We start from the raw sequence: 24,639 nt of genomic DNA, 5'->3' as shown, positions 1-24,639 counted from the left end.
GCTGCGCGACAACAGATCAGGTGTATGCGATGATTTCTCCCATCGTGACGTATGCGCAGAGACAACTCTTCCACAGGGAACAAGAGGATCGAGACTATCACCCCCGTGATATGTGGCCCCAAACGTTGAAGTGGTGTTGCCGAAGTGTCACATCCCTCCCCGCGGGGTCTTGGCAATGCGCTCAAGCAGCCATTGGCTCGCCCCCCACCGTGGACTTGGGGGCAGCTTACTACAGTACGCCTCTCGAGAGACAAATCGAGACTCGCAACCTCAGCTTCTCGGAGATGCATTGCGTTGCTCACCTCCACAGGGGCAGCTCCTCACTTGGTCGCTTGTGGCCTTGCAGACCCCGAACGCTGTCAAAGCCTTCGTTCTTATCAGTCATGTTAGGTAATGACCCATGTGGAACTGTTGGCCAGCCGGAGGGCCAATCAACACCACACCCGACATCGGCCCAGAATGGAATCTATGACTCCGGTTGTCCATTGCTGGAGCTCCGTCCCCAGCTCGGCGGGCCAACTGGCTCATGGGGATTGACAACGGTACCTGGCCACTGCTCGGACTGCCGGCCCCTGGATTGGGGACCATTAGCCAAGTAACTAAAAATTCAGTTGTCCGGGGGGGGGGGGGGGGATCCCCTTGGGGCCGAGACGGGCGGGTGTATCTGAGTGTAGCCGAATTTGGATACCACACAATTTTCAGAAGGGCCTATGACTCTTTCTTTCTTCCTACACAACTTTTCGCTTTTCAAGTCATCCCCCTCACCTTATCTGGCTCTCTACTTGTATGAAAAGCTCCTCGTGACTCCCTCCACGTTTGTTTGCGACAAACTGCAGCCCTCCGCGCCCTCCGAGAGCAAGCAGAAACGCCCCTCGACTTCTCGCTGACTGTTTGGATAGACTCGCCTCCTCAACGCCCGCAGGCTCCTACCAAAGGCCCCTCTGCCCGGCGACCTCGACGACCGAAGACCTCACGAGCCAAGCTTCACCATGTGCGGCATCTTCGCCTGCCACAAGTGAGTCGTCCCTCTCGGTTTCCGGATTCGGCTTTGTGAGGAGCGTCGCGTGGTATTGCGCCGTGCCGCCGATGGAGGGGCAAGTTTTGCCCCGCTATCGCGCCCTCTCACAAAACTCGTCACCACCACACTCCGACAATGCGGGGCTTCCGCTGACACGGACAACAGCCACCCGGATGTGGTCAAGTTCAAGCCGACTGCTCTGAAACTCTCCAAGGCGTAAGTGGCCCCCAATTGAACTGAAATCGGGAACCATGAGCGGCTCAATTGACTCGGATTATCTCGCAGAATTCGGCATCGGGGACCCGATTGGAGTGCGTTGCCCCTCTGACTCCCTTCCCCCGAGTCGCACGAGATGTGCGTAGACGACGCTGACCCTTGCTTTGTCGCATTTTACAGGCGGCAGTGTCACCTGCCACAACACAAGTATGCTTTGTACCCGGGCTCCAAACCGCAAGGGGGCGTCGCTAACTCTTTTCGCAGTTCTGTGCCATGAGCGTCTCAGCATCGTCGGCGTTGGTACGTCTAGAGTGGTTATATCGACATTTTCGAAAGGAGTTTCTGACGAAAGAACGTTAGAAAGTGGAGCGCAGCCACTCACCAACGCCGATGAGAGCATTATCCTGGCCGTCAATGGCGAGATTTACAACCATCGTCTGATCCGGAAGGGCCTGAAGAAGCCATACCACTTCAAGACTGCCTCGGACTGCGAGGTCATTATTCCTCTGGTGAGTTGTCCCCCCCCCTTCTTTGGGGACAGGAGAGATGATATGGCGGGGGACCGGGCGGCTGACTCTGGACGACCAGTATATGGAACACGGTCTCGATGCGCCCAAGCACCTCGATGGCATGTTCTCCTTCGTCTTGTACGACAAGAACCTGGACCGCATCATCGCCGCCCGCGATCCGATCGGCATCACCACCCTTTACCAGGGCTGGTCGTCCGAGCAACCCGGCACCGTCTACTTTGCCTCCGAGCTCAAGGCTCTGCACCCCGTGTGCGACAAGATCGAATCGTTCCCGCCTGGGCACATCTACGACAGCGCGACCGGTGAGCGGACTCGGTATTTCCAGCCGTCATGGTGGGACGGCCAGAGGATCCCGGAGAAGCCGGCGGATCTGAAGCTGCTGCGCGAGACGCTCGAGAAGTCGGTCAGGAAACGTCTCATGGCCGAGGTCCCGTACGGTGTCCTGCTTTCCGGCGGCCTGGATTCCAGCCTGGTTGCGTCCATTGCCCAGCGGGAGACGAAACGGCTACGGAAGCTGGCAGAGGAGGCCAACGGCAGCGCTTTTGAGCAGACGGGCGATGCGGACCGGGGCGAAGGATTGGTTGGCATTGACGACGAGAACAAGCTGTCGACCATGACCTTCCTGCCCCAGCTCAACTCCTTCTCGATCGGTCTCCCCGGGTCGCCCGACAACGAGGCGGCGCTCGAGGTCGCCAAGTTCCTCGGTACCAAGCATCACGTCATGACTTTCACGATTGAGGATGGCCTCAACGCGCTTTCGGACGTCATCTACCACCTGGAGACGTACGACGTGACCACCATCCGCGCCTCCACGCCCATGTACCTGCTCTCGCGCAAGATCAAGGCCATGGGTATCAAGATGGTACTCAGCGGCGAGGGCAGTGACGAAATCTTCGGCGGCTACCTGTATTTCCACGGCGCGCCCAACAAGGCCGCCTTCCACGAGGAGTGCGTGCGCAGGGTGAAGAACCTGCATCTCGCTGATTGCCTGCGCGCCAACAAGTCGACTTCGGCCTGGGGTCTTGAGGCCCGCGTGCCCTTCCTGGATAAGGAGGTGAGTCAACCTTCCCAACCAAAGTTATTTCTTCCAAAAAAAAAAACACCTAGCTGACATATCCGCTACTAAGTTCCTTGAGGTCTCCATGAACATTGACCCCCAGGAGAAGATGATCACGTCCGAGAGGCTTGAGAAGTACATTCTTCGCAAGGCCTTCGACACCAGCGATGAGCCCGACACGGAGCCGTACCTCCCTGAGAGCATCCTTTGGCGCCAGAAGGAGCAGTTCTCGGACGGCGTCGGCTACGGGTGGATCGATGCTCTCAAGGAGCATGCCGAGCGGCACGTCACCGACGAGATGATGAAGAACCCCAAGCCCGAGTGGGGCTCGGATATCCCGGATACCAAGGAGGCGTACTGGTACCGCCTCATGTTCGACGAACACTTCCCGCCGTCGTGTGCCTCGACCGTCATGCGGTGGACCCCTAAGTGGTCCAAGCAGACTGACCCCAGTGGCCGGTGAGTTCAAATCATTGCAGTTGGCCTTTTTTTTTCCCTTTAAGATCATGTGCCAAAAGATACTGACTCTTGTGATCCAGGGCCATCCCCATCCACAAGGCCAAGTACAACGATGCCTAAAGCAAGGGGTATTCTCGTGTCTGTTTGTACATAGAAAGGCTCGGATCGTCTCCGGTCTGTCATTCTCATGGTTCATCATCAGGTTGAAGTAGGGTCAAAGATCTTGACACATGAAAAATACGAGATTGGTCAGATAGCCGATGATATGTTCCCTAACTTTTGTATGTGCGTGTCGTGTGTGTGCGTGTGAGTGCAGCAAACATAGAGAAGAGAAAAAGGAAGGGGGGCGAGTGAGAAAGAGAAAGAGAAAGAGGAGAACTGTTGAGTACAAGCAAGTCATAAATAAGGTACTCCGTACGAAGTACTCCGTATATCGATTTGGTTTTGCACGTCATTCTCCCCAGACGGGAACATCAGGGTCTTTCCTTGATGGCGTCGTTGGAGGGTTAGGGTTATAGTGCGTTCCTCGGAGCTAACCAGAGCCAGACCGGGGCCCACGTGGTCTCAGAAGGCCCGGACGTCACTGGTCGCGGCAGCTCTGCATTGACAACGAGTTGCCGAACCGCCAATCAAAGCGTTTAGACAAATTTCTCGTAACATCGTGGGCCAATTCCGACAGTCTGCTTTCCCCCAACATTTCCCCAGAGACACGCAGCTTCACAGACTCTGCTGTCATCTTTCGCAACTTCCAACATCACAACCACCTCCCTTCCACACCCACAAAACAATTGCCAACATGTCCGTTCCGGCTTTCCAGGATATCGCCAAGGCGGCGAATGACGTATGTCCAGTTCCGACCTCGGGAAAGCTCGCGCGCGGTGAAGCGGCATTTCTCGGGTGGTCACCCCATCCGAGGCGCGAACGATGAATGGGCTGACTCTGCGCTCTCCAGCTCCTCAACAAGGACTTCTACCACCTCTCCGCCGGCACCATCGAGGTCAAGAGCAACACCCCCAACAATGTCGCCTTCAAGGTCACCGGCAAGAGCAGCCACGACAATGCCACCAGCGGCACGGTAAGTGTTGGCGATCCGGCAAGGATGTGTGGATGACTCGGACGCGATGCTGACTGTCCAACCTTTTGGCAGATCGAGGGGAAATACACTGACAAGCCCAATGGTAATTCGAACGATTTCTTCTTTTACGACGCGCGCGTTGCACCCCTATGGATCCCACAATGGGTCGTGCTCGACTGGCATCTACAGCTGGGCCGGATCCGGGGACCCTCCCTCTACAGGCGCCCCGTCTAGTTGGCGGTGGCCATGGACGCGCATGGGTCGGCGCAGCTGCTAATGCGATGGAAACGCTCAGGCTTGACCCTCACCCAGACATGGAACACCGCGAACACGCTCGAGACCAAGGTCGAGATGGCCGACAACCTGGCCCAGGGTCTCAAGGCCGAGGGTATCTTTGCCTTCCTCCCGGCGACCCAGGCCCGTGGCGCCAAGTTCAACCTGCACTTCAAGCAGTCCAACTTCCACGGCCGTGCCTTCTTTGACCTGCTCAAGGGTCCCACCGCCAGCATCGACGCCGTTGTCGGCCACGAGGGCTTCCTTGCTGGCGCCTCGGCCGGCTACGACGTCCAGAAGGCCAAGATCACCGGCTACAGCGCCGCCATCGGTTACCAGGCCCCTACCTACAGCGCCGCCATCACCGCCACCGACAACCTGAGCGTCTTCGCCGCCAGCTACTACCACAAGGTCAACAGCCAGGTCGAGGCCGGCTCCAAGGCCACCTGGAACTCCAAGAGCGGCAACACGGTCGGCCTCGAGGTCGCCGCCAAGTACCGCCTCGACCCCGTCTCCTTCGTCAAGGTACGCCACACCTCGGCCGCCTCCTCTGTCTTTTTGCGTACCGAGTTCTGGAAGGATGCTAATCAATCGGACAGGCCAAGATCAACGACCGCGGTGTCGCCGCTGTCGCCTACAACGTTCTCCTCCGCGAGGGCGTCACCCTTGGCGTTGGTGCTTCCTTCGACACTCAGAAGCTCGACCAGGCCACCCACAAGGTGAGACCGACAATCCACTGCTGACTTCTGTCTTGCCGAACGCTAACTCCGAAAAATAGGTCGGCACTAGCTTCACCTTCGAGTCCTAAGCTGCTCGCACACCAGCCAAGGAGACGTGGGGTTTCGCGTTGGAAGGGGGGCCTTGCGACCCACGCTCCGGATTGATTGCGGCTGATTGACCGTTGGTTCAGCAGCCAGCCGATCGTAGCAAATCCACGGAGCGCGTTGTTCAGGACATGTTGCAGTGTACAGTAGACTCGTCAGCAGTGTATGCATGAGTACTCCACGGTGCCGTGTCTTGCCAATGTGATCTGCATGAGAGATGGTATATCGTTGCAGCCTTAGTTTGTGTCATGATGCGTACATCACTTCCCTTTCCCTTCCTTGTCTACCCCGCCAGCGCGGGTTTCCTTTGCCCCCCTTTCGCCCTGCCTTGATGATGAGGACGATGACGACGAGCCGTTCCCCCGGTTGAACATGCCAGATATCAGGAATGGCCCCATCACCACGATCGCCAGGATGGCTGCCACCCCAAAGAAGCTCATCGTCGTCGGCTTCTCCAGGTGGTCGATATCAACCCCGCGTTCCTTGGCGATCCGGTGCGCCCTCCTGTCGTCCACCCTCCGCTGCGCACGCTCGTGCGCCTCCCGGTCAAAATGCGGCACGTCGTCCCGGTGTCCGAACGGGTCCTGACCCGGTCCCATCCCGCCCGCTCCGAACCCACCCCCGCCAAACGCACCTCCGGGCGGGGGCGGAGGAGGAGGATGCGGTGGTGGCGGCGGCGGCGGCGGAGCACCTCTCGAATCCGTCCCGAACCCGGCGCCGGTGCTCTCCTCGTGCGCGGCGCGGCGCTTGGCGCCGTAGGCGCCCCAGCCGCCGCTGCGGTAGAAGCTGGGCGGCGGACCCTGGAAGGCGCCGCGCCTGCGGCTGAGCCCGGAAGCCGGGCGGCCGCCGGCCGGGCCCGTGCTGTGGTAGGACCCCTTTCTCGGGGGTTGCTGCTGCTGGTGGTGGTAGTAGTGCGGATTCAGGAGGCGGGCGTGCTCGCGGTCGTAGCGGGCGCGCTTCTCGGCGTGGCCGAGGACCGCGTACGCCTCGCTGATGCGCATGAAGCGGGCGGGCGCGTGCGGGTCGGAGGGGTTGTGGTCCGGGTGGTGGCGCTTGGAGAGGAGGTAGAAGGATCTAAAGAAGGGGGGGGAAGCCGGCGGCGGGATGGACGCATCATCGAGGTTAGTGGAGGAGGTCGAGGGAGGAGTGGGAAAGGGGACGGGAGCGGTAATGGGCTGATACGATATAAAGAGGGTACGGGACTAACTTCTTGATCTCCGCCGCAGTCGCGGTCGGATGCAGGTTGAGCGTCTCGTAATGATTCGTGGGACCGCCGGTGTTGCCATCAAGGCCGAGGGCGCGCGGCGAGGCGTGGAAGAAGCGATGGCAACTCCATGCCGCAGTTCGCGCTGGCAGTTGGGCGGGCCAGGCCGCGCTGGTGGAAGTGTAGCGGAATGGCATGCCGCATCCTAATTGTTCTTACATTGTCTAGAAACCACGATGATGTGAAAAAGGCAACGGGGAGAGTCGATGCCGGAATTTCTCCTCGATGGCGCTGTTCGCTGCGTGGCCCACTCTCACATCGGTTGACGAAATCGTTTTTGGGGAACCGACTACGTAGTACGTAGTACGCAGTAAAGGTTGAATCAAGGGGCCCTCTGTGGCGCATATCTTATCGCCGACAGCGTCCGTGCCACAGTGCCCCGCGGCGTTGGAAATAACTAAAACGAATGTAACTAGTTGCTTTGGCGGGGCGCAGCCAAAAGACCGTTGTTTGTTGGTTTTGGACTTGGATCTTGGGATTTGGATTCAAGGCCGTCCGCCCCAAAGCTGGATTCTTACGGTTCCAGCAGCAACATTCCACCATCCCTTATCTTTTTGCGATGGCGGCACAAGCTCCCCCCTCTGAAGAGCTCGGCCGGCTGAGCGGTAAGCGGCGCCGATGTGATACAAAAGCTCAAACTTGCTGCTAACACTACATAGTCGAGGACTCCGGCGGTAAGCCCAAGCCGGATACGACTGCGGCCAGCAACGGTAACCAGAATCACGAGAGCGACGACTCTGAGGATGACGCCGAGGAGGCCGCTGCGCCCGGGGCGGCCGCCGAGGAGGCCGCTGCGCCCGGGGCGGCCGCCGAGGGCGCCAAGAAGAAGAAGAAGAAGAAGCCCAAGAAGAAGAAGAAGAAGCCAACGCAGCAGTCAGACCCCCCGCGCGTGCTGATCTCGCAGCTCTTCCCGGATCAGAAGTATCCCAAGGGCGAAGAGGTCGAGTACGTGAACGAGAACAGGTATCGCACGACCAACGAGGAGAAGCGCCACCTCGACAACCTCAACAGCGACTTCCTCAACGACTACCGCCATGCCGCCGAAGCGCATCGCCAGGCCCGTCAGTGGGCGCAGAAGAACATCAAGCCCGGCCAGACCCTGACTGAGATCGCCAACGGCATCGAGGACGCCGTGCGCGCTCTCGTCGGCCATCAGGGCCTGGAGGAGGGCGATGCTCTGATTGCCGGCATGGGCTTCCCCACCGGCCTGAGCATCAACCACTGTGCGGCTCACTACACGCCCAACGCGGGCAACAAGATGGTCCTTCAGGAGGACGACGTGATGAAGGTGGATATCGGAGTGCACGTGAACGGCAAGATTGTCGACAGCGCCTTCACCCTGGCCTTCAACCCCCGGTACGACCCGCTGCTGGAGGCCGTCAAGGCCGCCACCAACGAAGGCATCAAGGAGGCCGGCATCGACGCGAGGCTCGGCGAGATCGGCGGCGCCATCCAGGAAGTCATGGAGAGCTACGAGGTGGAGATCAACGGCACGACCTACCCGGTCAAGTCGATCCGCAACCTGAACGGACACACCATTCTTCCGTACAGCATCCACGGCACCAAGAGCGTGCCGATCGTCAAGTCCAACGACACGACCAAGATGGAGGAGGGCGACGTGTTCGCCATTGAGACATTCGGGAGCACGGGCAACGGCTACGTGCATGAGGAGGGCGAGGTGTCGCACTACGCCAAGCGCACCGATGCGCCCAAGGTCGACCTCCGCCTGAGCTCGGCCAAGTCGCTGCTGAACGTCATCACTAAGAACTTTGGCACGTTGCCGTGGTGCAGGCGGTACCTGGACCGCCTCGGCCAGGAGAAGTACCTACTAGGCGTGAGTGATTGCGGCCTACGCACAGAACGAAGAGGGGCCAGCATGCTGATGATTGTTAACAAGTTGAATAACCTCGTTGCGAACGGCATCGTGGAGTCGTATCCGCCGCTGGTTGACAAGAAGGGCTCGTACACTGCCCAGTTTGAGCATGTAAGTGACCGACATCGGCCAACGAGAGGGGGTCTCGTCGCTAATGCTCGCAGACCATCCTCATCCGACCTACCGTGAAGGAGGTCATCAGTCGCGGAGACGACTACTAAACTAGTTGAACCGTCAGAATAAGATCGGGTCTGCAATGGACTCCCTCGGGCGGTAAGGTTGGGGCATGTGTCGCAGGCTTCCTTGTATGTAACATATGGACAGTAGTTACTCAGGTACAGCGTACAAACATCGGCACTGCATATGCACCATCACTGCAGACAAACGGTCAAAAGACTAAAACCGCTCGGTGTGGAGACGAGATGTTGAGACGCCGATCCGAAACCGCTGGGGAGTTTGCGTGGGGCCCCGTTCTTTCACAAAACGGTCCGAACCGTCACCGATCTCGAGTTCGCGGATTGCTCGCGTGTTTGTTCGGGATCGCCGTGGCCTGCAACATTGTCAGGAACTGGCCACTGGTACACTAGAGAAGGTGGCCAACGCGGGGTTCCCGATGACGCACGGGGTAGCGGGCGGTGACGGCAATGAAGGTCAATTGGAATTGGGTACGGAAGTACGGATTACAGATTACTGTGTAGTTAATTATCCGTACATGTGGCCAGCCCTCTTAAGACGGACCCGCCCAATGATTGGATTGAGATCCAGACCAATCCGCACTCTTCCGAAGATTTTTCATCGACGCCCCACGCTGTTCTTTTTGCGGGTAGTTAAGCGAGCTCGGCATTGCCAGGGGGGTTGCCACTTTCTCCGATAAGTCGAGATTTCGCGCCTATCCAACCGCTAGGAGAGGTTCATACAAAAAAAAAGACTCGCAGCCGAACAAACACCCCCCCCTCTGCGGGTTTGTTAGAACTCGCTCTTGCCCGTGCCACAGTGATTACATTCTTTCCTTTTCCCTCCGAAGCACAGGAGCAAGAGTCATATTCCAATCCAAATCGACAACGCGAAAGTCGATTGTCGGATTTCAGATTCCCCTTGCTGCAGTCTCTCAGACTCGAGAAACCGAGGGAGAGAAAAAAAATTAGTTGCCGATCTTTCCGCGACTCTCCCTCGGCACGCGACCGCAACCGGACATCCGGGCGGCAAACCTTGCATTGTATCGTTGAAGTTCCCGACGACACTTGAACAAACACAAACCAAAATGAAGGTCTTCTCCAACACTGAAGTCTTCAACTACACCTGGGAGGAAGTATCGACCGCCAACTGGCGGAAGTACTGCCCATGGAACCAAAAATCGACGCACGTGGTGGCGGTCGACACGATCAGCCGGACGGTTGACCCCGAGACGGGCATCCTGCGGACGGAGCGGCTCATCACCTGCCGGCAGAGCGCGCCCGACTGGCTCAAGAGCCTGATGGGCGGCAACATCGAGGACTCGCACGTGTTCGAGACGTCGTACGTCGACCCGCGCAACAAGACGGTCACGATGGTGTCGGCCAACCTCACGTGGAGCAACCTGATCAACGTGCAGGAGACGGTCGTCTACCGCCCGCTCAACGACCAGCAGACGCGCTTCGAGCAGGCCGCGCAGATCACGGCCCTCTGCGGCGGCTGGCAGCGCATCAAGAACCGCATCGAGGACACCCTCGTCAAGCGCTTCCACGAGAACGCCGTCAAGGGCAAGGAAGGCTTCGAGGCCGTCCTGGCCATGAGCCGTCGCGTGTTCGCCGAGGAGCGCGAGCGCGAGCGCCTGTCGCTGCTCCAGGCCCAGGCTGGCAACATCCGGGCCGCCACTACCGCGTAAAAGGGGGGGCGCCGAGGGAGACTTGCGGATAACATCAGATAACATCAATTCACCGTCTCGCCTGGCGGGCGAAAACAGCGACACGCAGCAACAAATCATTAGACAGCCCCCGACTGTCCCGGGGGGGCCCCGGGGGGGGGTCCAGAAACAACATCGAACCGTGCTCGTCCGAAGCAACAAAGAGGGGCGATGCACCTGCAACGACGGACAACGAAACGGACGCATCATCATCATAAGAAGAAGAAGACTTTCTTGCATTTCTCAGGTGGGGCCGCGTTTTGTTTCTTTCAACGGCCTCCTCGCCTAGGGACGGATGGGAAAACCACGCGGGGTTCATTAAAACGGCGGCATTAGAAGCGATTTATGCGAGCGGGTTGGGCAGCATGGCGTCACGGTTGAATCATTTTTGAAATTTTTAATTTTTTTTTGCTCTTCCTCTTCTCTATTCCCTCTCCGTTTGTACCATGGCGGGAATACAGGGCTGGGCCGTCTGAATTGCGGAGTCCCCAGGGATCGAGATGCTCCGACGGGTCAGGCGACTGGAGGGAGAGTTTGGCGTGTGGAGGTTTCGTCTTTTGTGTACAGATTAGAGACTCCGCTCCTCTTCTGGCTTGGTTTGCATGGCGAGGCGTGATGGATCCCTCGTCGGTCTTGCTGCAGGTATCTAGAGCGGCTATAGAGGATAGATCTAATGTTGGAAGAGACGAGACAAGCTTTCGGCTTCAATACTGCGCTTTGCGCTCATGTTCTGTTGTGACCTGTCTGCTGTAGAGACACTCAAATGAATCAGTAATCATCTCTTCCTCCTGTAATTATTATTCGCAGCCGAAACGATTTTGGCCAAACCACGTTTACGGATTGCATCAATATAATCCGCACAAAGTACATTTCATTCAGTTGATATATTCATGAACTAGTTACTGCAACCCCTAATCCCCCCAACAAACCATCCATCCCTTATACAGCCATCTACAATATCCCGCCCCCCCTTTTTCCTCCTACTTCGCTCCTCCTCCCCCTCAAGCCCCTCCCAGTTTCGCCTCGCACCGCCCAAGGTAATACCCCAGCAGCCGCCTCGTCTCGTCGTCGATCCTCCTGCGCCTCCTCATCCTCCTCCCTCTCCTCCTCGTCCCGTCCTCCGCGCCGTCACTGCTGCCGTCGCCACTGGTACTATTGCCGGTGGTGCTCTCGAGGACTCGCCGCAGGAAGGAGGCGGCCTCGGCGTACCGCCGGAAGAAGTAGAGCTCCTCGGCGGCGTGGAGCAGTTCTTGGGCGGCGGGCTTGGGCAGCGGCTCGTCGTCTTCGTCGTCGTCGTCGTTATCGTCGTCGCTATCGTTGTCGTTGTCGTTGTCCTGGCTGTTATCGGTGGTGCTGGTGGTGGATGCGGATGGGAGGAAGGAGATGAGGGAATGGATCTTTTGTTATTGGTTCGAACCCCCCCCCCCCCCCCGGGATGTGTGTGTGAGTACTGTTCAAGGAGGGAACGCTTTTTTTTTTGGAAAATTGAGAGGGAAAAGAAAATAGATGACGAAGGGAGCTGAAAGAGAAAAGGGGAGACGGGGGGAACGCATAGGGGACTCACATTGCCGTTCTCTACCTTGGGCCGGTAGGACTGTTTCAGGGCCTGGAAGGCTTCCTCGGAGAGAGCGGTTCGTTCGGCGCGGGTGGGTTGGTACTCGGCTGTTGGGCCGGCGGCGTTGGTCGTTGAGGTCGTTGCGTCGCCGGGAGGGGCGGTCTCTTCGGGGTCCGAGTCGGAGAGGTTAAGGGACAGGAGGAGCAGGTTGGAGTCTGCTCGGTCGTTGTCCATCTCTCTATCCTCTTATTTTCCTCCTTCCTCGAGAAGAGGGAAACGGAAAGTAATATTAAAATACAAATAGAAAATCGTTAAGGTGCCGAGTGTCCAGTCCAATGACTATCCCACAAGTTGGTGGCGCGAGAAAGAAGGGTTGTCGCCTAATCGCCTTGTGCTATGTATTTTTTTTTTTCACTACCCAGTTTGACTCGATTCGTATATCCCCTTTAGTAGCGAATCTGGTCTAAAATTACAGCGTAATATCATGAGGTTGCCCAGTTGCGATGCATCTGTAAGGGCTAGTGGCGAGTTACCGCTGCGAAACTTCGAAAGGTGAGGGAGATTGAATTGGTTTGCGATTCGAGTCGGCGCGGGGCGCGGGGCGGGGCGCGGGGCGGGGCGCCGTGCGGAGCCAAAACCAGGGCCGTGCCGTATAATCAAGCAATCACACCTCCACCTCCGGCACTCCTCCGATCTCCGTTTCACCACCGAGCTTGAACCGAAGTAAGTTCGCAAACTACTATGTAGTCTTTCTCAACACTAAGAGTCTACGAGTGTCTACGAGTGAGTATGGCCTAAATCTGGACTTCATAACCTGTGGAAAGCGAGCTGCTTCATGCCAAAGCGCAAAGCCTCAGCACTGAGCCAAGAGAACCCCTCCCGGGACGGAAGCCGCCACACCATGCTAATACCCTGATTTCTCTAGGTCTTCCGTGGTTTCGATACCGAGACTGATATCAGAGAAAGCTTATTGGTTTGGTTAATTTTCTCGTGGATCGACCAGCAACCATGGACGAAACACTCGGTCGTCTGCTCGACCGGTCCTGGGACTTGTTCCTGAAAACGCCCGAGGACACGCGATTCTGTAAGTGTGATCCTTCGCGTGAAACAACAAGATCGCCCTACCACGTCAGATCACCCTGGTCACTCACTCGCTTCTCGCAGTGATTGCCGTCGGCGGCATCCCCGGTTCAGGTAAGTAGCCCCCTTTTTTTTTTTTTTTTTTTTTCCATCGATCGTCCCCTGTTCCCCCGTACCACCTGACTGAACTGAAATCTTTACAGGCAAAACCACCCTCTCCAAGCGCCTCACGGCCGCGCTCAACGCCCGGCACGCGGCCCAGTTCCCCGGGCGGCCCCCCGTCGCCGCGTTCGTGCCCATGGACGGCTACCACTACACGCGCGCCCAGCTCGACGCCATGCCGGACCCGGCCACCGCCCACGCCCGCCGGGGGGCCGAGTTCACCTTCGACGGCGCCGCCTTTTGCCGGCTGGTCCGGCGCCTCAAGGAGCCGCTGACCGATGGCTCGCCCACCGTCCTGGCCCCCTCGTTCGACCACGCGCTCAAGGACCCGAAGGAGGACGACATTGCGATCGAGAGGACGCACCGCATCGTCGTGCTCGAGGGCAACTGTAAGTTCCGTACACATATGAAGACACATAACAATGGTCAAAGAAAAAAAAAAAGGTGAGTTCCTAGACAGACTAACACCATAATGAAATATGAAAATGAAAAAAAAAAAGACACCCTCCTCAACAAGCCACCCTGGTCCGACGCGGCGTCGCTCTTCTCCTTCACCATCTTCGTCTCGGTCCCGCGCGAGGTCGCCCGCGCTCGCCTGGCGGCGCGCCACCTGGCCGCCGGCCTCGTCGCCACCCCCGAGGCCGCTGACCGCCGCGCCGTCGAGAACGACCTGCCCAACGGCGACGAGATCCTCCGGCTGCGGATCCCCCGCGTGGATGAGGTGGTCGAGAGTCGGGAAGACGGCGGGTGGGCGAACTAGCCCGAGGAGAAGGGGAGGGAGTGATTTGGCTCATCACCATTTTTCGGTTTTGTTCACCGCGAGCGACCCTTGGCACAGGAGACTCGTCATGGTCAATGATGGGGCATGCTTCACCAAATTACCCATCACCCGCCATCGTGGAATAATTTCTCGTGACGCGGGCCCGCGGATAGATCATGCTAGAAAAAGGAAGGATGAAGCCAAAGATAGTGCAGCGAATATCCCCCCCCCCTGCGTGGGTAGCATTTGGTTACTCAAACAGTATTAACTAAACCAACAAAGACGCGAACTATCCGTCTTTCCTACTACCTACACACTAAGTTTTCCTTTTAAATAATTAATGCCTGCCACGGCCCCTGTGTTCTCGCGCTCCCACACCAGTGGCCGAAGCCAATGTTTCAACTACCATGGATGCTCTTTTTGATTCTTGGGTTGGTCATGTAGTCTAAAGGCCATCAACATTCTCCATTTCACTGACAGAGATTTCCGTCTTCATATTTCCGCGCCCAGTAAGCCCAAAGAAAACCCCAACAACCTGAAGAGGTTCTTGGCGGATAAACTGCAGAGAGAGAAAAAAAGAAGCCAATGAGCAACCGAGAGATACCTGGCGAGAGAATCTGGCAACCTAAAAGAAAACGTGAATGTGGTGGCCATGGCCGAAATCGCCGTCGTACCGTCAACCATGAGGTACCCGAGATATTATAGTACAATACTCTGAACCAGTTTTTCGGAATCTTCAGTGACTGCAAGGTCGTTCTCATGAGTCGTAGCAGATCATGGCCACGATAAGAGACAGGGCGAATGCCCGCGTCTGCAAATCCAGAATTGTGGCAATGGCGGAATTCCCATCACTGTCGGGTGTGTTTAGGGGTGTAAAAGTTGAACTCCCCCGAGCTGGAAGGTCCAGCGCCAGTACTATGTCTAGATGCCGCAAGACCACGCACTTTGGGTTGAGCTGCTTGAGGCTCTCGCTGGGCAGCAGTCGAGGCGGGTTGCGTGCACACCTCCCTCAAAGTTCGCGCAGCAAATCCCCACTGCTCGGTCGAAGTAGTAGGCCGATCCGATTTCGACTGCGGGGCCGTTGGCGAACGGATAGAGAGGCGGGAGATGCCCACCGTAACGGTCTCAACTTTATCAGCCCGCTTCGGGGTAGACGCTCCATAACTAGAACTTGTGGCAGCTGGTGGCCGGCTGCCATCGACATCAGGTACCCGAGGTTTCACAGGCTCTCTCTGCGTGTTGGTGTCTTCGGGTAGAGGAAAGTACAGGTCCGTGAGGTCCTCCGTCCCTGCGGTTACCTTGTCCTGGGGCTGAAGCTGGCCGAGTTCCTCCAGGCAGCTGTGCTTTGACCACGCTTTTTCATACCGCGGGCCTGTGAAGAACTTGGCAGCCTTGACGACTGACGTGCCGGATGCCCAACGCGAACCTTGGAGACCTTTTTCCTGAGATGCACTCATTTTCTCGACCATGGGAACGGTGGCTTGACCCTCTTCTGACGCTGGCTTGGGCTCCCGAAAGTCCGGTTTCGAGGGAGCGGTCTTCCCGAGAACCCAATCCATGGCGTCCCTAACCCTCGCAACCTGGGGCTTGTCAAAGTTCGTTTTCCGCTCGTTATCCTCTTTATCCGCTCCCCGAGAGGCGACCACCCGCCGAGGAGATGTTGAAGCGCCCTGAGACAAGGAGCTGGTTCGCAGCAAGCCATTGCTGGGCTCTGGCATATAGGGGATGTTGACCAAGCCACCTGGAGGCTTTACTGCTCGATCCCTCATGGACAAAAGCTCGTCCAGAGCGTAGGTTTGTCGGGATTTGAAAACATTTCGCTGTGCACTCAGCTTGGCCGCCAGTTCAGACTCAAAAACCCTGGAGATTTCGTCCTTGATTGCCTGAACCTGTCCATCGTCGAATCCCTGCGCCCTGGCACTCTTAACTGTGTGCTCTAGAAAGCCCATCTTTACCCCCCTGGCAGTCTGGTCCACTTCTTCCACGGTTCTCGTTCTACCAGCTACTTCGCTGAAGCAGAAAAATTGAAAGAACAGCCTGGCTGTTGCTGAAACTATGTTTCTGAACATTCGCATTGAAGACTCATCGATGTATGCACTGTTATTGTGGCGGTATGACTGGAGCGTAGACAGCAAACTAGTGGCCTCCACTTCGTGTTCGTCGGTGGCCGTGCCAGCAGCGGCATGTTGTTTCATCTTTGATGTTTCCAGCACGTTCGCCTGCCTGACCGGAGTGTTCTTCTGCCTTAAACTGTGAGGCGCGAACACGGTGTTGCAATGGCTGTCAGCCATAGCGTCAGCACCGCTCACGTCCTCGCCAACGCAGCGGTTCTCTGTGGGTAGAACTGTGGCCCGGCTGTGAGAGGCGGGTGCCACGCTGTTGGCCGGAGAAGCGGCCCGGGCGAGCGCTGTATTCGAATCGACCACGGGTTTAGGGGTCACTAATGGCTTCGCATTGACATGAGGTTTCGAGTCCGCTGCAGAACAATGTGTAGCCGGGGTGGTTAAGCGTGCCACCCGAGTTTCGCTTGGCGTGTCCTGTGGGCGGGTAGCCCCAACCGCCCGATCCGCCCGAGTGACTGCAGAGGCCAGTCCGCTGCTCGCTGCAGCTAAGGGGGGAGCAGAAGCGGAGATCGAGGCCGGGTCGACTAGGGCCACATCCTTCTCTGCTAGGATCGACCGAACGGTCTCGACAAAGTCCATTAGGTCGCTGGAAGTATCGAAGAAAATCTGGTAACTATGGAGTGTGCTCCCATCTTGGAATGTGGCGCCCAGCAGGTTGTCAGCGCCGCTAGAATAGTCGTACCAGGCAGACATGGCCCATTGGCAGTACTTCCGGTTGAACAAAGCCACAGTAAAGAAACCGAGCTCTGGTCGCTTGGCAGCCGATAAAATAATGACGGAGCGCATCGCAGGGTGGACATCCCGACTCAAAAAGTTGGCTTCGGTCTTGAAAAGGACATCTGTCACGTCGAAAGGCAGGGGAGCGTCAGGGGTGGTGACCACCTCGGGTGTGGGCACTGGTAAGGATGGCACAACCGGAGGGGGACGCACTCGCGCCGGTCTCGTCATAGGGTTGTTCGCAGCAGGCTGGGGCCTAGCGCTGGTTGAAGGCACCGGGCCCCAGCCATTGTTTGCCCGGCTAGAAGAAGCGGTGATCACTTCGTTCATGTCGTGGCGAGTTTGCCATCTCTGAGCTGCGGATTCTGCACGTTGACGAGCGGACCTTGGAGAATATTAGCATAATAACCCCCCAAAAAGAGCAAAAAAAACAATGAACAACTGACCTTGAACTTCGCTGATCGAGGATTCTCATCGTCACGTCGACGACCCGATGCTCTCGCGATTGGCGGGTGCTAGCATTGTCATAGATTCTGCCGCCACCAAGATCGTCCAAGTTCTTGACACCTTCGGCGTCTTCGTCGTCGAAGGCGCCAGCCGCAATAGCATCTTCAAAAGCTTAGCCATGCAACCGACCCATCGATGGTCACTAAGCTGACATACCTCTCCATACATCACCAAGTGACGTTGTCGGGGCCGAAGGCTGGCGGTGCTGGGTGTTGGATCTAGCATTGTGGTAGTGACGGGCATGTTTGGAGCCGTTGGGACCATCGTCCAAGGGTAGTTGGTCAAGCCGTGCGCTGCCGAGGTCGTCCTGAAGAGAAATACAACAGTCAACGTTTGGACAATTATCGAACATGGGACGAGCCAACGGCCAAGAGCTAACCATCATGGCCTGAATAGCGGCCTGTTCCTTCATCTTGGCCTCGATCTCAGCGGGGGATAAGCCCTGAAGGGTTGGGCCGGAGCGATGAGAATACTCCATATCGGCTGAGAGGTCGGTACGAGTGATGGGCAATTTAGTTGGCTGATGTTAAGGCAGTTGAGTTGCGTCTTGTCTGACCCAAGAGCGACTCAGAGAAAACCTAGGAGAATGGGTCAGAATGTGAAACCGAAAGGCAATTCTGAAGGCTGAAACAATGGAAAGTTGACGGGAGATATGAAGGAGCACGCAAATGGAGTGGCAAAATTCAACTGTTGAATTTTGCCTGAAAAGCAGAGACTGAAGCGATGGGAGGATAAGAAAGGGTAGGAAGATGGGAAGCTAGTAGTGCCGACTGTCAAAGCTGTGGAAGGCGCGTTGTTGGGAAAGTGGGGAGAGAAGAGAGGGATAAAGAGGTAACTGCTACAAGAGGAGATTGGGCAACTTACCACAGCAACAGACGTAGTCGAACCCGTAGAGATGCTTCTCTATGTAGGGAAGGCGAGGAAAAGAGGGCGAGTCGATGATGCTTGAGCGACTTATCTGCCGATGAACGGCGACTAAGCTCGAAGAAACGGCCGAACCTGCCTTTCTGACGCCTCAGACGTCAGGCGCAGCAGACGAGCCCAGAAAGTCCGCGGCCCAGGAAGAAGTAGAGTTCAAGCTGAAACGAAGGCCCCAGAGACCTGCCAAGAAGTAATTAGGCAATGGATTTGTTGTGAGATGGTCGAGGAAGCTTGTGATTGGTTATATTGAAATCAATGTGCTCTCTTTTCTGGAGAATAGTTGAGTGTGCGAGACAAGGAAGTTCCAGCAGGAGGAACAAGAAGCAATTTCAATTTGATGCCCTGGGTTTTTGGTCGAAAAAGCGAAATCGTTGGTTGGATCCGCGTTGGTCTTGCTCCGGTTAGATAGGGCGCAGAGCCCTTGACTTCAAGGCTCGGCGACATGTGCGAAGAGAGAGGACGTAGGACCAACATCAGATCGCGGGTCGAAGCGTGCCTGACGTTGACGGAGGAACCAAAGTGGTGATGGCGCGAGAAGTGAGAATATGAGCACTATGCGTCACATATCACGCTGACGTTTAACAGCATTTGGTTATTTCAGACTCTCAGTTTCAAACAGAAGTTACGGGACTGTCTCCCCACAAGGACCAGCAGATAAGAGCAAGCATGGGAGCCCGCAGATTGTTCGAATGTTTAACATTAGATTCGTGGCCCCTGTGTGAATCCCACAGCATGATGGTGCAGACACGATGAGGCTTGCGTCAACTGTTAAGAGCAGGCTTCGGAATGCTCTCATAAAATGCTCTCATGAAGTGCACCCCCTAGCCATGTTGCCTGGTTCATTGTTTACTTTACCCCTTTTTTTACTCGGGGGTATCGCAGCATGGTCCGTGCACGACCAGATGTGCCTAGCACCTCTGATATATGTGCTTGGCTCTCTAAAATTCACGGATATTAACTGTCCACATGTAGGATGAGATGTTTCCGTAGAAATGTTCTCAAACACTGGAGAGGTATCCAAACCTAGCATCTTCAACATCAAGAGTTACAAATGACCACTTGGGCGGTATACATCAAGCAGGCAGGTTGGGACAGTATCAGAGCGAAAATGAGCGTGATTCACGGTGTCATGATATTTCCGCGCCATAGATGTGCACTTTTGTTTTGAACTACAGTTGAGAGTCTGACCAGCCTCACCCCGACCTATTCCAGGATTGCCGAACTGTCCCAGCACATGAGAAATGCAAAGATGAAGAAAGGCCTTAGACCCATACATAATCCAGCTGATACAACTGCCTCAATTGTCGTCCATTCCTTTGACAAGATCCGATCAACTCCTGGCATCCTTGGGCGGCTCATTTAGGCCGTCCTTGCCTTGTCGACCGATCCCGCTCATGTCGATGTCGTTCGGGGCCTTGGTGGCAGGCTCGCGCAGGCCGGAGGTGACGCCGGCACCGGTCGAGACGTCGCCGGCGGAGACGCCTTCGCTGGACGTGGTCTTCATGTTGGCAGACTTCAGGTCAGAGGCGGCAGGCGGCTGCTCGGGAAGAGGCAGGTTGGCCTTGACCCTCTCGATCTTCTCGGCCTTGGACTCGGGCATTTCTTGGTCGACTGTTAGACTTGATCTTGGTGGTCCAGACCCGGGGCTCAAGAGCGGGTTTGACCTAGTGTAAAGTGGGGATTGGGCTTTTGAGGATGTTGTTTTCGCGGGGTAAGTGATTGTGGGTGATTGGGTCTTGATTTGCAATGTTGAGTTTGAACTTGTAGAAAAGAGAACGATCCATCTCTGTTTCTTCAACACACCAGAAGCCGAGTCGGGATGAGGGTTGACAAGAGGCATAAGGATGATGTCAATGACGTCACTGATCTTCAGGGAGCCAGGCGCTCCTCAGCAGTTGAACACCGTAGTTGAAACTGGAGCCGGAGGCAGAGTAAACGGGGCTGTGAATTCGCTGGTCGGTCGTTCTCATCCCGGTTCGAAACCCACTTCGTCCAACAAAAGACGTGACGAGCAAATAGTGATTGGGCCGATCATTTCAGGTCCAATTTGGATGATGGCAACTGTTCGACTCGACCAAGGCCAAATTCAACACGGTCGCTTTTACATTGTCTCCGAACTCCACGTAGGACCTTGTTCTTGACCTGTAGCTTGACTTTTCCCCATCCGGGTAACCCTATGGAGGTTTTGAGTATACTGTACGGATGCATGCACGTACAGTATTCGTGTTGTGCAACACCTTCCATGGTCGTGAGGAGAGAGTTGGAAGGCGACCCTAACCCTTGGACCCAGCCAAGATTCTCCCCCGCAAAGTCCGTACTCCGTGGTGCCATTCGGGTCCGAACTCGCCCGACGCGCCGGCGGTCGCGATGCGCCCCAAAAACTTTCGATCCAAATTTCTGGCAGGGAGGTGCAGCCGCGGCAACAACAACCTGCAAGTTTGCCCCCAATAACGGCCACGTCCTGCAATGCATGCCTGCGCTACCGTTCGACTAAGATTCCTGGGGAATACGCCTGCGATGCAATGACATATGCCGCGTCCATCAACGATGCTAAAACCGACTTTTTCGTCCTTGTTTGCGAAGCGCGTCGGCGCGAGCTGGACTTGCGCCCGATGTCGCACCCAGGCGCCCAGACCGAAGACTTCTGGAGCGGCGCTTCCGAGGCGATATGGCACCTCTGCGAGACCTTGGCTCGCATCACAACCTAGGCCGAAGCCGCGACGGCGGGCAGCGGTACTGCTAGCGACGGCCGGAGGAGGGGCCGCCGCGATGCTCGTTTCCGTCGGGGACGACATCATGAGCTCTTACGAGGCAATAGAGCGCTCGGGGAGGGTGGCATCCACTCTCGTGCTCTGTATAAACGAGTGAGAAACCCTCCTGGGTTGACTGCCCACCAGCCCATAACGCAATTCCGTACTGAGACGCAGCAGCTACCGAACGACGCTCAACCAGCGGGACAAGCTCGACGACCCGGACGAGAGGGAACACGTGCTTAAGGCCTGCCATAAACGGTGCGCCCTAAGGACGTTGAGGGTTCTCGAGAAGAATGGCGGCATATTCATCAAGTTGGGGCAACATTTGGTAAGGGAACCCCCGAGTCTCTCCATTCCCCGGAAGGGCTCTTGAGCGTGGCCAGGAAGGTTATTGACCTTGGCTCAGAGCGCCATGAACTACCTCCTTCCGGCGGAGTGGACCACCACCTTCATACCCCTCCAGGACAAATGCCCGGTGTCCTCGTTCGAGTCCATCGAGGAGATGTTCAGGAAGGACACGGGCGGGGAGCTCTGGGACTACTTTTCCGAGTTCTCGCCCGAGCCCGTCGGTGCCGCGTCGCTAGCGCAAGTCCACCTGGCAACCATCAAGGAGACGGGCCAGAGAGTGGCGGTCAAGGTCCAGCATCCGAGCCTGGAGAAGTTTTCCAAGCTCGACATGTCGCTCACCAGCTTCACCTTCTCGGCTCTCAAGCGCTTCTTCCCCGAGTACGACCTCGAGTGGCTGTCGTCCGAGATCGAGGTTTCGCTCCCCATCGAGCTTGACTTCCGATGCGAGGCGGAAAACGCGCGACGCACAAGGGAACATTTTGCGCGCATTCCCGAGCTACCGCTCGTCATACCCGACGTCATCTGGGCCAAGAAGCGCATCCTCGTCATGGCCTGCGAGGCCGGCCACCGGCTCGACGACCTCGACTACCTGGACTCGAATGGGATCGACCGAGGCGAGGTATCGGCCACGCTGGCCAGGATATTCAACGAGATGATCTTTGGCGACAACGCGCCCCTGCACTGCGACCCGCACGGGGGCAACATCGCGATCCGCAAGAACCCGGCGCGGCGCGGCCACAACTTCGACATCATCCTGTACGACCACGGGCTGTACCGGGACATTCCGCAGTCGCTGCGGCGCTCGTACGCCAAGATGTGGCTGGCCATCATCGACGGCGACATGGAGCGGATGAAGAAGTACGTGACCGAGGTGGCGGGCGTGGGCGAGGACAAGTTCCCGCTGTTCGCGTCGGCGATCACGGGCCGCGACTTTAGCGTCGTCAGCTCGTCCATCACCAAGCCCAAGGACGCGAGCGAGCAAAAGACGATGAGCGCCGCGCTGCAGGAGGGCCTGCTCGTCGACCTCGTGCAGATGCTCGGCCAGGTGCCGCGCATCATCCTGCTGATCCTCAAGACCAACGACCTCACCCGCAGCCTGGACGAGAACCTGCACACCCGCGAGGGCCCCGCCCGCCAGTTCCTGATCCTCGCCCGGTACTGCATGCGGACCGTCTTCTACGAGCAGCTGGACGAGATCCGCCAGCGGGGCTCGCTGCTCTGGCCGCCCAACGCGCTGAGGGTGCTGGCCGCGTGGCTGGGCTACGTGAGGGTGGGCATCAAGCTCCAGGTGTTTGAGCTGTGGATTGGCATCAAGCGCGCGTTTGGATACCACGACGGGATCGGTCTGGGCGGCATGGCATAGAGAGATACCTCGGTTCGGTTCGGAACACTCGGTTTATTCTGTTCTTTTTTTCCTTTTCCTTTTCCCTTTCTTCTTCTTTTAATCGTGGATATCAAAGATAAACGAAAATATACCATGAGCTTGTTCAGAGAATGTGTGGCCGGATGCGGGGCCGGCGCCCTCTCAGTGTTGATGCATTGGGCCAGAAGAGTTCGTGTGTAATCCGTTCATGCAGATGCAGTATCGTGTTGTCTAGCTCGAGGCGCAGCAATGGACAGCAATGCGCAGCAATGGACACGGTTGATCGATTGATGCCCAGGTAAGTAGACTCCACCACAGGCGCATGACCACTGCCATGGCTGCCTAGAGGGCGAGAACAGTTAATTAAGGCCGAGTGATGCCTGCTCATCTTGTGCATATTCATCACTAGAGGTTCGTTCTTCTTAACAACACCTGGCTGGCGCCATCCCCCTCAATCATCCGTTGCGTAACACAATTGACGACGACGACGACGACGACGACTATAGCAATAACAGCTACAACATCGTCCAGCCGCCAAGGAACAATGTTTTTCAATCGCGCGCCGGCCCGCCCCAGCCACAAGCGCGACAGCAACATCCCGGTCAAGACAAGCTACGTGTCCAACCGGGTCGCCCTGCCGCCCGGCTTCCTCACCACTGCCCCGCCCGACGCGCGGCCGGCGACGGCGAAGCGCATCGACTTCGCCTCGTCGCCGCTGCCCGAGTACGCGGGCCGGTACGCGGCCGTGCTCGACCACGTCCTCTCGCCGTCCGAGTGCGCCGCCCTGCTGGCGCTGGCCGAGGCGAGCGTCCCGCTGTCGTCGGGGCCCGGCAACAACGACGCCGCCGATAATGACGACGACCCCTGGCACCCCGCGCTCGTCAACGTCGGCGGCGGGTTCGAGGTCCTCCAGCCGGACTACCGCAACGGCGACCGGATCATCTGGGACTGCCAGGAGGTCGTCGACCGCATCTGGGCCCGCTGCCTCGCCGCGGCGGCGGCGGCGGCGCCGGCCGGCGGCGTCGAGGGGGATGCGGGGTTGCTCGAGCGGGTCGCTGCCGTCGAGGCCGGCGAGGTCGCGATTGTCGGCCACAATCCGCGGCAACGGGACGGGGCCAGGTGGGAGTTCTCGAGGGTGAACGAGCGGATGCGGTTCCTGAGGTACGAGAAGGGCGGCTTCTTTAAACGTGTGTATATTTTCTCTCTCTTCTCTTCTCCGCACTCCACTTCCGTTCTCTTGCGTCGTCGGGCCCCATGGGGGAACCAAGGACTGACTGGCTGACTGGCTGACTGGCTCGCACTAGCACACTGTGACGCGCCCTTCGTCGACGCCCGAGATCCGTCGAGGACCTTCCAGACCATCTTCACCATCCACCTGTACCTGAACGACTCCGACGCCGAAGTCAAGGGGGCGGAACTGGTGGGAGGAGCCACGACCTTCTACTCGAGTGACGGGAAACGGAGGATCGACGTCCATCCCAAGGCCGGAAGGGTGCTCATCTTCCAGCACCGCCGGTTGCTGCACTCGGGGGACGACGTGCTCCGGGGAACCAAATACACCATGAGGACAGACATCATGTACGAGCTCAAGATCCCGGAAACAAGGCAGTAGGGGTTAGGGGAGGAATATCAGGGAGGGATTCTATTGAGAAATGTCAAGGGTAGAAGTCTCAGGGAGGAATGTGTTGCGGAAGTATTTACCCATATAACGAATGGATACTTTTAATCTGCAAAGCGGCGCGACAGGCGCACCATGATTTTTCACTTCATAAAACAAGAATAAGAATAATAATAATAATAATAATAATAATAATAATAATAATAATAATAATAATAATAATAATAATAATAATAATAATAATAATAATAATAATAATAA

At 57.0% G+C, this 24,639-nt stretch overlaps 11 protein-coding genes across 11 annotated transcripts; 7 read left to right on the top strand and 4 right to left on the bottom strand.

Moving 5' to 3' along the window:
- Positions 1-989: 989 nt before the first annotated feature.
- Positions 990-3,400, top strand: P884DRAFT_291746 (uncharacterized protein; the record flags this gene model as incomplete). Its single annotated transcript, XM_069444120.1, has 9 exons — positions 990-1,015; positions 1,184-1,234; positions 1,304-1,329; positions 1,415-1,441; positions 1,499-1,534; positions 1,595-1,743; positions 1,823-2,818; positions 2,892-3,280; positions 3,361-3,400. 9 exons carry the CDS (start codon positions 990-992, stop codon positions 3,398-3,400), a joined length of 1,740 nt encoding a protein of 579 aa, XP_069298269.1.
- Positions 3,401-3,938: 538 nt separating this feature from the next.
- On the top strand, positions 3,939-5,436 carry P884DRAFT_284657 (eukaryotic porin/Tom40; the record flags this gene model as incomplete). The annotated part of the gene is made up of 6 exons (XM_069443725.1): positions 3,939-4,121; positions 4,233-4,355; positions 4,428-4,458; positions 4,651-5,153; positions 5,228-5,347; positions 5,407-5,436. Exons 1-6 carry the CDS (start codon positions 4,077-4,079, stop codon positions 5,434-5,436), a joined length of 852 nt encoding a protein of 283 aa, XP_069298268.1. The 5' UTR covers positions 3,939-4,076.
- A 238-nt stretch (positions 5,437-5,674) lies between these two features.
- P884DRAFT_242350 (uncharacterized protein) lies at positions 5,675-6,980 on the bottom strand. Its single transcript, XM_069440269.1, has 2 exons — positions 6,660-6,980; positions 5,675-6,526 (listed from the first exon to the last, which is right to left on the bottom strand). Exons 1-2 carry the CDS (start codon positions 6,851-6,853, stop codon positions 5,713-5,715), a joined length of 1,008 nt encoding a protein of 335 aa, XP_069298267.1. The 5' UTR covers positions 6,854-6,980; the 3' UTR covers positions 5,675-5,712.
- A 295-nt stretch (positions 6,981-7,275) lies between these two features.
- P884DRAFT_198691 (peptidase M24, structural domain-containing protein) lies at positions 7,276-8,810 on the top strand (the record flags this gene model as incomplete). Its single annotated transcript, XM_069438166.1, has 4 exons — positions 7,276-7,321; positions 7,376-8,550; positions 8,614-8,700; positions 8,754-8,810. 4 exons carry the CDS (start codon positions 7,276-7,278, stop codon positions 8,808-8,810), a joined length of 1,365 nt encoding a protein of 454 aa, XP_069298266.1.
- Positions 8,811-9,850: 1,040 nt separating this feature from the next.
- On the top strand, positions 9,851-10,453 carry P884DRAFT_199266 (PRELI-like family-domain-containing protein; the record flags this gene model as incomplete). The annotated part of the gene is made up of 1 exon (XM_069438220.1): positions 9,851-10,453. One exon carries the CDS (start codon positions 9,851-9,853, stop codon positions 10,451-10,453), a length of 603 nt encoding a protein of 200 aa, XP_069298265.1.
- A 1,019-nt stretch (positions 10,454-11,472) lies between these two features.
- P884DRAFT_198758 (uncharacterized protein) lies at positions 11,473-12,260 on the bottom strand (the record flags this gene model as incomplete). The annotated part of the gene is made up of 2 exons (XM_069438173.1): positions 11,473-11,868; positions 12,036-12,260. The coding sequence occupies 2 exons, from the start codon at positions 12,258-12,260 to the stop codon at positions 11,473-11,475; spliced, it is 621 nt and encodes a 206-aa protein (XP_069298264.1).
- A 473-nt stretch (positions 12,261-12,733) lies between these two features.
- Positions 12,734-14,377, top strand: P884DRAFT_222772 (P-loop containing nucleoside triphosphate hydrolase protein). The gene is made up of 5 exons (XM_069439532.1): positions 12,734-12,809; positions 12,952-13,110; positions 13,191-13,220; positions 13,310-13,657; positions 13,769-14,377. Exons 2-5 carry the CDS (start codon positions 13,035-13,037, stop codon positions 14,026-14,028), a joined length of 714 nt encoding a protein of 237 aa, XP_069298263.1. The 5' UTR covers positions 12,734-12,809; positions 12,952-13,034; the 3' UTR covers positions 14,029-14,377.
- A 499-nt stretch (positions 14,378-14,876) lies between these two features.
- P884DRAFT_277200 (uncharacterized protein) lies at positions 14,877-17,853 on the bottom strand (the record flags this gene model as incomplete). Its single annotated transcript, XM_069443047.1, has 5 exons — positions 14,877-14,912; positions 14,973-17,253; positions 17,315-17,477; positions 17,532-17,682; positions 17,755-17,853. 5 exons carry the CDS (start codon positions 17,851-17,853, stop codon positions 14,877-14,879), a joined length of 2,730 nt encoding a protein of 909 aa, XP_069298262.1.
- Positions 17,854-19,282: 1,429 nt separating this feature from the next.
- On the bottom strand, positions 19,283-20,460 carry P884DRAFT_258987 (uncharacterized protein). The gene has a single exon (XM_069441299.1). The coding sequence runs from the start codon at positions 20,134-20,136 to the stop codon at positions 19,627-19,629; it is 510 nt and encodes a 169-aa protein (XP_069298261.1). The 5' UTR covers positions 20,137-20,460; the 3' UTR covers positions 19,283-19,626.
- A 383-nt stretch (positions 20,461-20,843) lies between these two features.
- P884DRAFT_198762 (ABC1 family-domain-containing protein) lies at positions 20,844-22,760 on the top strand (the record flags this gene model as incomplete). The annotated part of the gene is made up of 3 exons (XM_069438175.1): positions 20,844-21,160; positions 21,227-21,377; positions 21,456-22,760. 3 exons carry the CDS (start codon positions 20,844-20,846, stop codon positions 22,758-22,760), a joined length of 1,773 nt encoding a protein of 590 aa, XP_069298260.1.
- Positions 22,761-23,235: 475 nt separating this feature from the next.
- On the top strand, positions 23,236-24,538 carry P884DRAFT_242331 (uncharacterized protein). The gene is made up of 2 exons (XM_069440268.1): positions 23,236-23,947; positions 24,065-24,538. The coding sequence occupies exons 1-2, from the start codon at positions 23,305-23,307 to the stop codon at positions 24,370-24,372; spliced, it is 951 nt and encodes a 316-aa protein (XP_069298259.1). The 5' UTR covers positions 23,236-23,304; the 3' UTR covers positions 24,373-24,538.
- Positions 24,539-24,639: the final 101 nt, after the last annotated feature.

The sequence above is a fragment of the Thermothelomyces heterothallicus genome, assembly GCF_042370625.1.
Source record: "Thermothelomyces heterothallicus CBS 202.75 unplaced genomic scaffold P884_scaffold_9, whole genome shotgun sequence".
In the NCBI taxonomy this organism is placed as follows: domain Eukaryota; kingdom Fungi; phylum Ascomycota; class Sordariomycetes; order Sordariales; family Chaetomiaceae; genus Thermothelomyces; species Thermothelomyces heterothallicus.
The sequence above is the reverse complement of the archived record's forward strand: the minus strand, read 5'-3'. Positions and strand labels throughout refer to the sequence as shown.

Coding starts and splice junctions, on each gene's coding strand:
- P884DRAFT_242350 (XM_069440269.1), bottom strand. CDS start 6,853: ATGCCATTCCGCTACACTTCCACCAGCGCGGCCTGGCCCGCCCAACTG. Junction 6,527..6,659: donor ACTGCGGCGGAGATCAAGAA/GTTAGTCCCGTA, acceptor CCCCTTCTTTAG/ATCCTTCTACCTCCTCTCCA.
- P884DRAFT_222772 (XM_069439532.1), top strand. CDS start 13,035: ATGGACGAAACACTCGGTCGTCTGCTCGACCGGTCCTGGGACTTGTTC. Junction 13,221..13,309: donor CGGCGGCATCCCCGGTTCAG/GTAAGTAGCCCC, acceptor AAATCTTTACAG/GCAAAACCACCCTCTCCAAG. Junction 13,658..13,768: donor CGTCGTGCTCGAGGGCAACT/GTAAGTTCCGTA, acceptor AAAAAAAAAAAG/ACACCCTCCTCAACAAGCCA.
- P884DRAFT_258987 (XM_069441299.1), bottom strand. CDS start 20,136: ATGCCTCTTGTCAACCCTCATCCCGACTCGGCTTCTGGTGTGTTGAAG.
- P884DRAFT_242331 (XM_069440268.1), top strand. CDS start 23,305: ATGTTTTTCAATCGCGCGCCGGCCCGCCCCAGCCACAAGCGCGACAGC. Junction 23,948..24,064: donor GAAGGGCGGCTTCTTTAAAC/GTGTGTATATTT, acceptor GGCTCGCACTAG/CACACTGTGACGCGCCCTTC.